Source organism: Monodon monoceros, unplaced genomic scaffold, assembly GCF_005190385.1.
Source record: "Monodon monoceros isolate NGI ecotype Baffin Bay Population unplaced genomic scaffold, NGI_Narwhal_1 Super_Scaffold_10, whole genome shotgun sequence".
Taxonomy (NCBI): domain Eukaryota; kingdom Metazoa; phylum Chordata; class Mammalia; order Artiodactyla; family Monodontidae; genus Monodon; species Monodon monoceros.
The window spans coordinates 41354095-41368318 of NW_021703766.1; the positions used below are offsets into that span (position 1 = coordinate 41354095).

The 14224-nt window shown below is 55.8% G+C and overlaps 1 protein-coding gene across 1 annotated transcript in view; it reads left to right on the plus strand.

The window, feature by feature from the left end:
* The first annotated feature begins 7285 nt into the window (after window positions 1-7285).
* KCTD15 (potassium channel tetramerization domain containing 15) overlaps window positions 7286-14224 on the plus strand; it is a 15098-nt gene continuing 8159 nt past the window's right edge. The window contains exons 1-4 of the mRNA XM_029235147.1: window positions 7286-7432; window positions 9073-9168; window positions 10713-10805; window positions 11454-11629. Coding sequence (XP_029090980.1) covers window positions 10740-10805; window positions 11454-11629 — 242 coding nt within the window. The 5' untranslated portion in view covers window positions 7286-7432; window positions 9073-9168; window positions 10713-10739. The remainder of the gene's footprint in view (window positions 7433-9072; window positions 9169-10712; window positions 10806-11453; window positions 11630-14224) is intronic.

Genomic DNA, 14224 nt, shown 5'->3' on the forward strand with positions numbered 1-14224 from the left:
TTCCTTACCTCTGACACCACAGTGGCCAGAAACCACTGTTTTCAGCAAACGCATCAAAAGACCCAATTCCAATGGGAGAGGCCTTTGGGGGCCCTTGGCCTATATACACAGGAGAGCTGGCTGAGGGACGGGGGCCAGGGCAGGAGGCAGAGGCCACTGCATGGATCAGAGGGGTGACAAGGAAGGGCACCTACCAGGCCCAGGGATGTGAGAAGAGCAAGTGGCCAAAACACAATGCAAGAGGAGGCACCCGTTGGATACCAGTTATGTGAAAGTTTAAAGCAGACACAAATGTCATCATTGTTTATGAATACATTCATGTGTCACAAAAAGTATAAAAAGGTACGCAGGAATGTGGCAACTTCTGGGTAGCAATTACAGGGTGGGGGAAGAAGGGAGGGGGTTTAACTGGTCTGTATCGTTTCATCTGATTTTTAAATAGGAATCTGAAGCAAATATTTGAGCTGTTAATATTTGCCATGCCTGGGTGGTGCGTGTATAGATATTTGTTAGATTATTTTCTATAGTTTGAAATACACAGAAGGGGTAAGACAGACTACGGAGTAGTATGAGCAGTTTGATGCCATAGTTTAAAAACCATGTGCACGTGTGCATGTTTGCATACCTGCTTGGACGGTGTGCACACGACGTGACTGTGGTTCTATGAGGCTCCATGTGTATCTGTGCCTGTGCAACATTACGTGTGTGTGCGTGTCCCTTTGGTTTGCCACTAGCATGTGATCGTGTGTGTACCTGCATATCCGTGTGTGTGTCTCTGTGCAACTGTGTGTGTATCTGTGGCTGTATGTGTCTGTGTTTGTGTGTCCTTGAGTGTGTGTACGTGTGTGCATATCTGTGCTAGTCTGTGTAATTGTGTCTGTGTGTGTGTACATGAACAGGAAGACGAATGGCTGGACAAACACCAAATTACTGACTCAATGCTCTCGGGGAAGGAGAAACCAATTTTTGTTTCTCCTTTGTACATTTCACTGTGTGTGTGTGTTTTACAATGATCATGCAGTGTTTACTGAAACTTAAAATTACTTTTAAAAAGACAGTAAAGAGTTTCACAGTTTGAAAAATGAGAAGAATTTATCAGCAGACCCTTGTTGGCCTCTGGTGCTCCTCTTTGCCCCCTGGGTCCCAACCTGTGATTCCATCCACCCCCAAGCGCCCTGAGCTCAGAGGAGCCTGAGGACACTTCCTAGCCCCACCCCAGAGGCATGGCCCAAAGCAAGCATGAGATTTCTCTGAAGTTTTGTGTTTTATCTTTAAATGTTAGGCAACTTTTACATTCTCCCCTTTAACGTCTACATGTTTGTCTTAATTATACAATCACAAGGTTTCAACCCCCAAATCTTGGAGTCAAGGGGCCTCCGTCTCTCTCATCTTCCCCAGCTTCTGTGTGTCTCCTGTAGGTGGGTGTTGGGCCAACAGCACCTGGAGTAGGATCCGGGGGTGTAACTACAGCCCCACCAGAGATTCTAGGAAGGTCAGTTGGAAGGAAGCAACCATCACCCTTCCAAGAGCTCTCACACTGGCCTGAGCCGAGTTCTCTGCATCTGCTCTCACCGTGAATCCTCCCAGCGAGGGCATCAGCTCCTCGTCATTACCATTCTCACGTTACACGGGAGGATACTGGGACTCTGCGAGATGAAACCCAAGGTCACCCAGTTGTACTCAGACTTCCAAGATCATGCCACGCGTAGACTGTCTCCCTAAAGCCTAGGCCCAAGGCAAATGAATTGCCTGTGACATGGAAGAGGGTCAGTGTACGGACCTTTGGCCAGAGGAAGGAGCCCTGGGCAGGGTTGATGACTGATCAAAGGCTGCCTCACTGTCTCAACTCCTGCTCTCCCTCAGGCCCATGTAAATGCATCTGCAGGGCCCCTAGTCCTGTGACCCCAGGGCCACTAAGATGGTCACCTGGAGCCAGAGTGGCAGCCACACAGTCATTTAGGGACAGGACTTGGTATTGAAGGCTGTCCTCCCAGGGATCCGAGGCAGCCTGACATTGATTGAGAGACCTGGAGGACCCTAGAGAGGGCCTCACCGGCCCCCAGCAACTGCAATAGCCTCACCTTTCTGGAATTCTTTTCTGTGTGTTGCATGGGGAGAGCAGCACGTGTTGATTGCCCTGATGAACGCCAGGTGATTTGCAGGGAGCAGCCTCATCTCCATACCTTGAAGGGCTGCTGGGAGGACCTTGGGACTTCACTGACGCAGCTCAAGAGAAGGAGCCCTGAGAAGAAGCCAGAGGTGAGGAGGTCAGAGGGCCTGGGGTCAGTGGCCTGGCTTGGTTGCCTGAGGGCAGCCATACTCTGCCAGGTCAGGGGTCTCCTGGGACCCTAGAAGGATCTGGAGCATCGTCTCTGTTGCAGCCTCTCTGGAAGTGCCCTTTGGGGTTTGGGGACTCTCTTTCCTGTTTAGCTTCTACCTTCCTTCCAGCTCAGGGTTCTGGTCAACAGCTCTTCACCTTTGGGGCCCCCAGCACGAAGCCCATCCTCTCCTCCTTCCCCCAAGGCAGATCCTGACTGTGCCCAGGTTCTACCTTCCACCCCACGGCCCAGGGCAGCAACCCCAGCTCCTCACAGGCCAGGGCTAGACCTGATTGGTCCACGCTTTCCCCGGGACTGGCTTGCAAGTTGGCCAGGGGTGTGCCAAAGAGGGCTGTGAGGGCCACTGGATCACTTCCCTGGTCTCCACTCATGTCCAGGGAGCTAGCAAGGTTTGAGCTACAATATCTTGAGACCAGAGAGGACCTGGCGTAAGGACAGGAGAACATGCAGAGGGTGGCAGGGGAAAGTGGAGAGAGCCTGGGTCCTTGGATCCTCCGCTGAGTCTCTGAACGGACTCCAGGACCACTCTGCCTCCCACTTGCCATTATGCAAAAGAATCCACCTTCCTTATCATGAAGCCCATTGTGAGGTAGGTTTTGTTACTTGCACCCAAACTCACACAGACTCTGAAAATCTGGTAAACGTGCTGAAACTTCTCTTGGGAAGAAGGCTGAGATGCAGAATATTGATCAAGTTGGGGGAGGGGGCCCTGGTCCCCCAGAGGTCATCCACAGGCCACCACCATGTTAGGATTCCTGGTCAGGAGATCTCAGTCTTGTCTCATTGCTGTCACCCTGATGCTGGCTCCCGGGGAGGGCAGGTTGGTTTGGTTCTGAGCAGCATACCTGGGCTGCAGGCAGAAGGCAAGAAGGAGGGGGTGGTCTGTAGCCCCTGGAGACAGGCCCTGCTTTCCCTCCCATCGGAAACCAGAAATCCCACTGAGCATAGTGCTGGGGACTGAGCAGAGCTCCGTGAGAGCCGGCTGGTCTTGTTTTATTAACTTCAAGGACAGGCAGTTGGCCCCCACCTGCCATCCCTCAGTCAGGTTTGGACCGCTGCTCTCCAGGGAGCCGGTCACCTGGCTGACAGTCAGGAGGCCCTGTTTGCAGGGCGCGGCGCTAACAGTCCCACATTTTACCACTCCCTTTAGTTTCCAGATTCACTGGGGTCCTACGGGGAAGGCTGGGGGATTCCTGGAATGGAGGCAGAGGCCAAGCGGATGTCAGACTGTGATCTCTGGGCCAGGCTGGCTCTGTCCTAGCCTGGTCAGGGGCCATCTCTGCGTCTGGAGGTGGGCGCAGACCTGGGAGGGCCTGGCTTTCACCCCAGCAAGCCTGGGGGTGGCGGAGCAGACAGCCCTAACACCCCAGCCTCTCCCCATCCCCCTACCCTCACACTCTCCCCTCTCGGAGGGCAGCAGCTGTGTCTCAGTCTGTATATCTGCTATCTGGTCACAGACTTCCTGAGAAGGTTGAGTTCAGCAGACTTTGGGACCTCATCTTCTTACTAAGGTCTTGATCTTAAAATATAGTCTGCACACAGCAACAACAAAATACAAAGTCACACTGGAAGCCGCTTTGAAACATCCGGAGACTGAGGTCTTGTCCACAACACCTTGATGCAGGGCCTGACCCACATCAGCTTCATGTGAGCTCATGCAGAGCAGCCTCAAAGCGAGCTCAGGTTTGAACCCACTTTTTAAAATATGTGAACCATAATGGATCAAGTGCTAGTCAAATCTACTGCTAAAGCAAGTTCCATTCTGATTAGACTCACATCCAATTTCATCTCTTGGACTATAGTAATGAAACCAGATGTATTTCACAAGATGTTTCAGTATGCTTTCAGTCCTAATTATACATCTTCAATTAAAAAAAACAAAACCTCACCACTGCATTATATACCACAGATCATTAAATGCCTATCACAGCCCACGTCCAAGTCTCTCAATGTAAAAGATGGTTGACATTTAGCCGGGAACTTTTAAAACACTTGAGAATAAATTATGGCCCAAACTTACTCTTCTTAATGACACGTATAAAGTTCAGCTCTTTAATAAAAGGAGTCAGGAATATGAAAACAAAGTTTCCAGCAATATTAAGGAAATAAAGGTCTTTCAAAATGGTCAGTTCTTGTTTCAATTAAATTGTGCATTTTTAATATAGTTGGTATAAAGTGAAACTCTTAAAAAAAACATCGAGGAATTTAAAATGAAATGGAACATCCTCTTTGCAGGGTCACCAGTACCACAGTGAGATTTGTCTCTTAAACAATGACACTTAGTATCTCTGTAGTTCCATGAATACTTTTGAAGTGTCATATTAAAACCAATCTCATGGCCTTGAGGCAAAGAGAAGCAATTAGTCTTGGAGTTGTGAATAAATAAAAATCCATTTATACACCCGTCCTTGACATGTACCTTGCAAATCTTAGAAACTTCACCTAGTGGGAAAAGAAATGTTAAATCATGAATACCAATACTAATCACATCGCCATGTGGCTTCCTAAAACAGTTTAGTTTATACCCATCTAAGTATTAATTTATATGTATATATTCATCCATATTGAACACAAAACAAAGAAGCTCTAGCAGGCACCTAGCGGGTGAGGGGAGAGGGGTGAGGGGCGATGGGGTCACAGGGGTGGCCCCATGACAAGCAAGTTTTCAGTGGGTCTCTGCTCAAATGGGAGCCTGGAGCATTCTTCCTCATGCCTCCCTCTTCCCTGCCCCCACCCCCAAAAACTCCAAGGCTTGAGAAGGGGGAAGTTTCTTTCCCTGAAGAAGTTTGGGGTATCCACACACTCCTTCCTCCATTTGTGATCCCAGCCAGCATTTAAGGGAGGACACAGGAGATCAAAGTATTTGGATACTTGTTTCACTTCTTATTTGGGCCCATCCCTTCAGCTGTGCCGGGTGGGGTGGGTGTAGATGGGAGCTTTGCTGCTCCTTGGCCTTGCGTAGCCCTGGAGAGACTGGGACAGTCACCAAGGAGCAAAGCAGATCTGCTGGGCTTGGCGAGATGTAGAGAGCAGACAGTGGTGCTGTCAGGCCCGAGCTGGGAGCCAAAAGCCCGGGGGCGCCAGGGCGTGGGGAGCTGAGTGGGCAGCCCATGGGCCGTGCGGGAGCCGCTGCACAGATCCCTGACCTACTTCCAGGGCCCCTTTCTCTTCAAGGAGCTGCTAAGAATCCATAAATTAAGGAAATTAACTGATGGGGCCTGCGGCATCTTTGTAAGCTATTTAAATCTATAAATTAACAACATCTTCTGCATATATCAAGTAATTGAACTAACTGCAGGGATGTAACTTTAATGAGAAAATTTCCCCCTTCTCCTGTAGTTCGAGCTCTAAAGTAAATAAATAAATAAAACCTTCCCTTAGGAGGAAAGTTCCTCCTTATTCCCGCGTGGAGAAGTTACTGTACGGCGGTGCGGGCCCTCTTTCCACGCGCGAGGTCTCCTGGTCAAGGGAGGCAGGCCCCCACCTTGTCCTCTTTTCACCAGCGCCCCTCCCGTGAGTGAAGCCGCTAGAGGGCGTCCAGGTCCGGCTGGAGCTCGGGGTAGGGGCCCCCGCGCCGTTCCCGGCCGGAGCGCACCGGTCCTCCAGCTCGAGCCTGGCTCTGGCCCGGGCGTCCCCGGAGCCGGACGGGGGCGCAGTGCAGGCCGGGCGCAGTGCACCGGAGGCTCCGCGCTCCGTTTCCTAGGAGCCGGGAAATGGTCCAGGAGGAGGAGGGGGGACGGGCGGGGCGCAAGGGAAACAGGAGAAAGAGGAAGGGGAGGAGGAGGTAGAAGAGGAGGAGGAAGGGGCAGCCGACTCGAGGACCAGGAGGGACGCCCCGGGCGCAGGCCTCAGCGCCGCGGGGAGTCTTGGCGGTAGACGTCTCCATCGCGCCGCGCGCGTAAAGGAAATGGCGCGTCTGGCGGCGGGGGGCCGGCCGGGCACCCCCCGTGCGCCCCTCCCCCGCGGTGGCCGACCGCGTGTCCGCAGACGTCACGGGCGGCGCTGCTCCCCGGTAGAGGGGCAGCCGGGGCAGAGACCCGGGGAGGAAGGCCAGGGAGGGGGAGGGGCGGCACCGGCCCCCGGCTCCTCTGCAGCCCCGGCCGACTCGCAGCCCAGTTTCTTCCCAAGTCCCGCCCCTACCCTCGGGCGCCGCGGCGGCGGCTGCTCTTCTCTTTGTAATCGAGGAGTCAAGAAATGTGAGAAACGTGCCCTGTGTTACTTATTTGGGAGCCGAAAATTTATGCCCAGCTGAAAGCGCCCGGGGAAATATTACATCAGATGAAATGACAATGATTAAAATCAGCTTCTCCCCCGCCCCCTCCCGAGCCCGGAGGAGTCCCGGGCGCCGCGTGGCTGGCCGGCGGGGGGCGGGGGGCTGGGCGGCGGAGGGCGCGGGGACCTGGGCGCACCACTCCCGGGAGGGTCCTGGCGGAGGCCCCGGCGGGAAGGCGCGGACTCCGGGGGAGGCGGGTGGTGATCGTCCGGCTGAAGGAAGGGAAACGGCGCGTTTTTGTCGCCGAGCGCGGCAGGCGCGGGCGCGCGGAGCTAATTGCGACTCTAATCCTCTGCCCCGCGGCGCAGCCGAGCCCCGAGCCAGGAGTCGCCGCGCGCTCCCGCTCGCGCTCGCAGCGCTGGGTAATTTGGAGCCGGATCGCTGCCCTTTGCGTCCGGGCTCGGCCGCGACGGGACGCGGGCTACGGGCTAAGGTGGGGGGCTGGCTTTCTCGCCAGCAATCGGGGAAGGCCGCTGGAGAGAGAGGAGGGAGGAGAGGAGGTGGGAGCGGCGGGAGGGCAGCCGGAGAGCGGCGCGAAGAGGAGGCGGCGGCGGCGGCCGCGAGGAGGGGAGGAGGCGAGGGGAGGGCGGGGAGGGGAGGCCCCGGCGCGCCGCGCCGCGAGGGGCCGCGCGAAGCGGGGGCCGGGGCGGGAGGGGTGGGTGGGGGGAGGGTTGGGGGCGAGAGAGAAAGTAACTCCAGGACGAGACCGGAGCGACCCGCGCAGCAAGCAGAGGCGGCGAGGCTGCGCCCGGCGCCCGAGACCAGCGGCTGCGCGGGGCGGGGGCTGCGCCCGAGTCCGATCCGCCGCTCCGGCTCCGAGGTAAGCCTCGCGCGGGCGGCCACCGCTCAGCGACGCGCACCCCTGTCCCTAAAGTGGCTGCGATACCCAGAAAGTCGCCCGGCCGTGATTCGGACGTGGGAGGGGCGGCTGCTTTGTCCCGGTGCAGGGCGGCGGGGGCTGGCGGCACGGGGGCACCCAGCACAAAGGCCTGGTGCGGGAGGGGGGGACTGCCCACGTGGGCCGGCCCTGGCCCCGGGTGGACCCTCCCCACGCGGGCGGACACCGAGCTTCCTGCCGCACGGGGAGGTGGGGGTGAGGGGGTGTTCACGTCCCGGCACTCGGGCCTCAGTGCCGGGCCGAGCGCCCTGCAGGGCCGGCGTGTTTCCGGGGTCAGAACCCGGCTCACGCAGCCGGGGCTTCGGCTGACTGGGCCCGGCTTGGTGTCCAAATCAGAGAGAGAAAAAGTCTCCAGCGGGACAGATGTGTGTCCTCTGACGCCCACCCGCGAGTCCGAAACGGAGCGGGAGGGGCTGGCGGTCTGGTGGTCGTCCCAAGCGCGCGGGATCTGGAGCCCCAGGCGGGCCGCGCGGAGATGCGATCGCCGCCTCCGGATCCCCGATTCCCGCCGGTACCCCCTGACCTGGACGCGCGCACCGGCACACTCTCAAACAGCCCCCCTCCCCCGTAGCTGGAGCGCGTTTCAGTCCTCCCGCGCCCCCCACCTCCGGCTGCAGAAAGATCAGCTTCAAGTTTTCACTCTGCGTCTCAAATGTGCATGAAGGAATTTAAGTGCACGAGTGAATAACAGCATTAGTTTCAATTAATTTTTTTTTAAATCCCGGCAATAATAAACTTTGAGAACAAAAGCGCTTTTACGTTCTTAATTAGGCGAGCTTCCCATCTGTGGTCTCTAAGTATCTGCCTCTTGATTTAACTTTGTCTTCCGCCCCGCCCGTGCCGCACACCCTCGCGGTCCTGCCAGGCGCTTTGGGTGCCGCGGCCACCGCCGCCCGCGGCGCCGCCGGCCTGCACCCAGCCGGCTCCGGCCGCCCCGAACGAAGTTCACACCGGCCGGCGGGCTCCTTGGCCGGGCTGGCGCGCGCCAGGTGGCCCGCCTGCCTCCCTTCCGGCCCGCCCCCTGGACAATTCTGCAGGCCCCTGGCCCTCTTGCCCGGGGCTGGCGCCCTGGGCGCAGACCTGAAGGGAGTTCTCGAGCCGCCTTCTGTTTACCTTTTATGGTTAAAATAACAGCTTAGCAAAGAAGCGACTTCATGAAGAAGCGATTTAGTGAAATCGTCTCAAGCTGCCGCAGCTCAGCCAGTTTAATCACCCCCGGAGAGCTGAACGACTGCGAGCACAATGGGACACAAAATCATTTTGTGTGTAAATGAGCGTGGCATTCTGCTCGCTTCCCTCTGCTCGGGCGGGCGGGGCTCGGTGGCGGGCGGGCGCGGGACCCCGGGCTCCCGCCGCAGCTTGGAGAAGTGGGTCAGTACCCAGCCAGTTTGGAAACCCGCGGGCCGTGCAGCACACTACCGCCGAGGCCCCTGCAACAGGCGGTTTGGCTGAGCCTCGGGAGGGGCGTGGCGAGCTGGGGCTGGTCGTGGGTTTGGTGCTGGTGCTGGCGGAATGAACTTGTGTCTCTTCCTGCACCCACTTTATGCTTCTGACCTTGGCAGTGGTCTCGGGGAAAGGGTCGTTGTCCAGCACAGATGCGTTTGTCGGAGGGAGCAGTGGAGGTTCGCGGCAAGGCGTACAGCCTGGGGCTTCCAATGGTGAGTTTCTGGTGTGCCATGAACATCAGGTGGTGCTTGCGATGGGAAAGTCTGGGTGAGAACAGGATGGGGCAGCTTTTGTGATGGGTACTTGGTGTTAAATGTCACTTCTGAGTAGCGTCCTGGCAGTAGGGCCGGCACTGTGCAGTCTGCTTTGATAGACGTTCCATCGGAATTCCTTCCAGCACAGTTTATCCTCAGTGTGGCTTTCCTTCTGACTCCTCCCTAGCAGAGCCTCCCAGGGCAGGATAGCCCATTCCTGAGATATGTTTTGGTTTCTCAGAACTTCCTTGAGATAAATGACCTCGTTTTCTTTTTGAAGCTTGCGGGAACTCAGGAATGCCCAAAGCAGCAGACCCTGGACAGCTAGAAGTTAAACATGACTGTCTGCTAATAGCCACCCCCCACCGGTTTCCTGTCAGAGGACTTGCCAGGACACTGAGGGCAGGACAAATCCTGGGAGAGTGGCCCGGCTTAAATTTGCAGGATTTGATTCTCATTGGACCTTGGTTCATGTATTAAAACTGGATGTTGAATTTCAAGGCACAAAGTCAATCCTTGAGAGAGGTTCGGGTTAAACCTGCAACGGATAAGTCCAGGTTTAGGTATATGGAAGCCAGTGGGGGCGGGGGGGGTGATAGTCACTGTGCACGTCTCCCCCAGCCCCGCGTCAGTGGAAGGGGTCTGCTTAAACCTGCTCTCCTCCAGCTCTCCTGCATAGGGCCTGCATCTCAGACAGCTTCTAGAGACTGTGGGACAGGCTTATTTCAGGTGGTTGCGGCCGAGAGGAGAGGCAGGAGAGAGTGTTCATTAACTGAGCTGGCTGTCTCCTTCTGGCCAGCTTTCTCTAATGCCTTGGGGCTGTGATCCCAAAGGGATCTGGAATATATTAGGCACAGACAAGACCATTCCCGGGGTCTGGGGAGAAACTGCAGAGGTGCAGGCTGGGCAAACAAAGAGAAGTTTTCTTCTCTAAGGAGCCACAGGGGGAGCGGTGGCTTCCTAAGTGACTTTCGCTCTTCCCTGGCTTCTCTGTGTCCAGTCAGTTGCAAACTGCATCTTAACACTGCAGAGATGGTGTTCAAAGAGGTCCTGGGGCTCCGCAGCCCATGGAGGGTGGGGGGGATCCTCTCTGAGCTGTGGTTCCCAGGGTTCTCTCTGAAGTAAGAGGAGACATGCTTGGTAACGTGTCTCAAAACCAAAATACCAAGAAAATCAGATTTGTTCTGAAACATTTTGGGGGCAATAATGGTGAGCATATGTTTCAGTACTGTCATTAGCTGAATTAGCAGACATGGAGCTGCCCTGAAAACACATGTGTGAGTGTGTGTGTGTGTGTGTGTGTGTGTGTGTAAGTAATCTCCTATGGCCCGGAGGCTTGCTTTGGGGTGTGGGGACAGGATAGTAGCGGGCAGTGTGGTAGGGCATGGGGTCCTGGGACGCATGTTCATAAAGGACAATTGTAAGCATCTTTGACTGGGAGACACGGCGCCCAGGACCACTAAGGAGTAAGTCCTGTCTGGTTGTGTTGGTGCTTCCCACAGATACTCTGGGCAGCGATGGAAGCCTAGATGCCTCACCGCAAGGAGCGGCCGAGCGGGTCCTCGCTTCACGCCCACGGCAGCACTGGCCCCGCGGTGAGAGCCAGCAGGGTGGGCTGGGTCAAGGGCTGGTGTCCTCCTCTTTGCCATCTTCCCAAGCGCCAGCTCACTGGCTGCCCTTCCTCGCAGCTGCAGCCATAGCTGTGGCATTCAAGAGATGGCTGTTGACTGGCCGTACGATTATGTATTTTTTTTTGAAACAAAAATGCTCTTAATTTGATGTGAAATTTACTACATGTATAAAACTCAATGCCTTAGGTGCTGAGGAAGTCCCTAATTTAGAGGTGTCTCGTTACTGAGACAAACTTGCAAAAACCCCTGAATCCCAATTCACAAATTGGTGATTCGTTTGTCAGGGGATATTTCACATCTAACACATAAGCCCACGACCTTTAATTAGAATTTTGCAGTTTGTTTTATGCCCCTGGAGGCTGACACCTTGAAAAAAATTTTTTTTCTTGATTTCTTATTGCTAATAAGCATCTTTCTTTTTTCCCTCTGGTACTTTGAAGAAAATGATGCAAATACACTTAATTACAGTGGTGGCCACAATTTGTCAGCTGAATATGTGGTCAGGCACAGGCAGAAGTGATCTGATTAGATCTGTGATCACATTGGCAATAAAAGGAGTGCATAGCTCCGTCGTGGAGAAACCCTTGTTTTGTGCCTTGTTTCCATCTCCAGGAGGGAGGAAGCATGTCTCGGTTGTCTCTCACCCGGTCGCCTGTGTCTCCCCTGGCCGCCCAGGGCATCCCACTGCCAGCCCAGCTCACTAAGTCCAACGCGCCTGTGCACATCGACGTGGGCGGCCACATGTACACCAGCAGCCTGGCCACGCTCACCAAGTACCCTGACTCCAGGTAAGAGCCGAGCCCCTCATGGCACAGGGGCGTGCAGTGGTGACAGGCAGCATCTGTAGCCTGCTACCAGCCAACATGCAGGGCTCTCCAAGGCCCCCCTGCTCCTAGACCTGGGGAGCTAGGGTTCAGGAAGCTGAGTGCCCCTGTCAATGGCTGCTTTGCACAGGGACTTGTGACCCTGAGCTGGTGGCATTGGTAGTGTTAGGGGGAGTTCCTGACTCACTGGCAGAGGCCACTTTTCAGAGCCAGCCCCACCTGCAGCTGGCCAGCAGCTGGCTGGGGAATCTCATGTTCCTTCAGGTTACTCTTGACTGAGACTCAAGCCTGGCCTTTGCAGGGGACTATTCGTGAGCAATGCTGTGTACTTCTTGGGGTCATGCTGGGGAGAAATAGTTCATCCTATTTCCGAGTCTAACCCTTGGGATAGAGCATAAGGGGAAGGGTGAGGGGCAGCTGCAATTTGTCATCTTTGCCTGTTTGGGTGGCCACTGCTGGACCCTAAGGGCTAGCAGCAGGCTCCCTTGGATTTGGGGGGGTTGCAGTGACTGGCTAGGAATTCCATGATGTCCGGGAGTATCCACAGCTGTGGATAAGCATGAGCCACATACCGCCATCAGCGGGCAAAGCATCTCTGACCAGGACCCTCCCTACAGGGAGCTTTACACTCTGCCCAGCTCCCCGGTGCTCCTGACTCCTGGACTCATCTGTGGGAGGCACCGGGCACTGCTGACTCTCCTGCTCTTGCCTCTCAGGCATTTCTCTCCTAGGGGCAGACCTGGTTTCCGCCTATAACAGCAGGGCTGGCCAGAGGTGGGACGGGTCTCTGAGCATCTCCTGGAGATGATGCCGCATGCTCCTGGTGCACTGAGGGCTGGCGGCGGCAGGGCCACGGCTGCAGGGCATCACCTCTGTTTTAGACATTTAAAATAAAAAGAGGAGTTAATTAATCCCCCAGACACCGAGGGGGATCGGCTCCGGGAAGCTTTCTGATCAGGCTGCCTCGTCGCCGGTGTGGCTGCTCAGAGCACGGAGGATTCATAGCGTGTGGAAGTGGCGGCTTTGGGAGCTCGTTGGAGGCCAGGGTGGCGCCCTCCAGGGGGGAGTGCTGGAGGTGGATGCAGTGTGTCGTTCAGAATTTGGGGAATCGGGTGCAGGTGACGGTTGGAGCTTCACTCCCTCAGCAGACAGAGGCTAGGCCTGGGGCACTTGTGACCTGGGGGTCTCGGAGGGGGCAGCAGCCAGGAGGCCACGTCAGCCGTGTCGGCCTGGCACTCTCTGGCAGAGCCCTGTCGAGGATGGGAGATGGATTCTACTTATTTAATTTCAATTTAGCCTTCCGCGGCGTTCGCGCCTTGTTTGAGATAGATCATCCCTTAATCGGTTGACGACGTTTGCGGGTGAAATTCATAAAACCCTTGCCCACAACGTCTCTGAAGAGTGTTCCCTGAAATCAGACACTTGCCTTTCTGGAGTAATCATGGCCCAGGCCTGCGGGGAACGGCCTCCTCATTCTGTCTCCAGGCTGCTGCCTGGAACAGGGCGGGCAGGGGGTGGTCCTCCCCTCCCAGACCCACAGCCCATCCTCACCCATTGTCCTGCTCTGACGTGGGGTGGGCCATCTTGCTGGCCCGTGACCTGTGGGATCCTCGGGCCAGCAGGATGTGCCCAGAGGGGGTGGCGGTCTGCATTTTTTCCTGGGGCTGGGCCTCAGGATGAATCTGTTGTTCTGCCTGGATGGCTTCCGGCTCACAGGAGAGCTGCTCCTCAGGCCTGAAGCTTTGGCCTAGAGGCCAGGGGAGGGCGGTGTGACCTGTAGGACAGTCAGGACAGTGGGTCAGGCCAGGCCTGAGAAGTGGGTTGGGCAGCTCTGCTGGCCAGAGCCCCTCAGATCTCTCTCATCCTTCTTTGAGTAAATTATTAAAATTAAAAAACTGTTTTTCACTAATTCTGGAAACAAAGATCAATCCCTCATCCAGGGTCACCGATGTATAAGTCGCCTGGAGATGGAGAATTGTGTTAAGGTCACCGGGGGTGGAGGGGGTTCTGGATGTCAGCAAAGTCCCACCCTGGGCAATGCCGGGAGCCCCCCCAGCCCCTCAGGTCCCGGTGCCCACAGAGCTGTGCCTGGGCTTCTGGTTCTTGGCAAGGCAGGGAGCGCCAACGGGTCCTCGCCGAGAGCCGGCCCTGCCCAGCTGCCCGGGGCTGGGAGTGGACCCCTGTGTCTGCCAGCGCACTTGCTGGAACATCGTTTAGCTCCTGCCACGGCAGCCCCACGCTTGCGTTCATCCTCGCTGTGGGAAGCAACAAATTAAGATGTCCAGGAACTTTAGAACCAATAAAACCTGCCACTGAAACATGCAGGAAATTGGAGCCGAGGCTTAAAAAAAAAAAAAAAAAAAAGGAAGAAAGAGAAGAAAAAGAAAACAACCCCTATCAGCTGGGGTCAGAACTGGCCAGCTTATTCTGTGGAAGACTTCTGAAGTTGGTACCCCGAACCTGCAGCCTCCCTCAGAGTGGCCTGCGGTGGCAATGGACTCTTAAGACCACACACACACACACACACACACACACACACACACACACACACACACACAC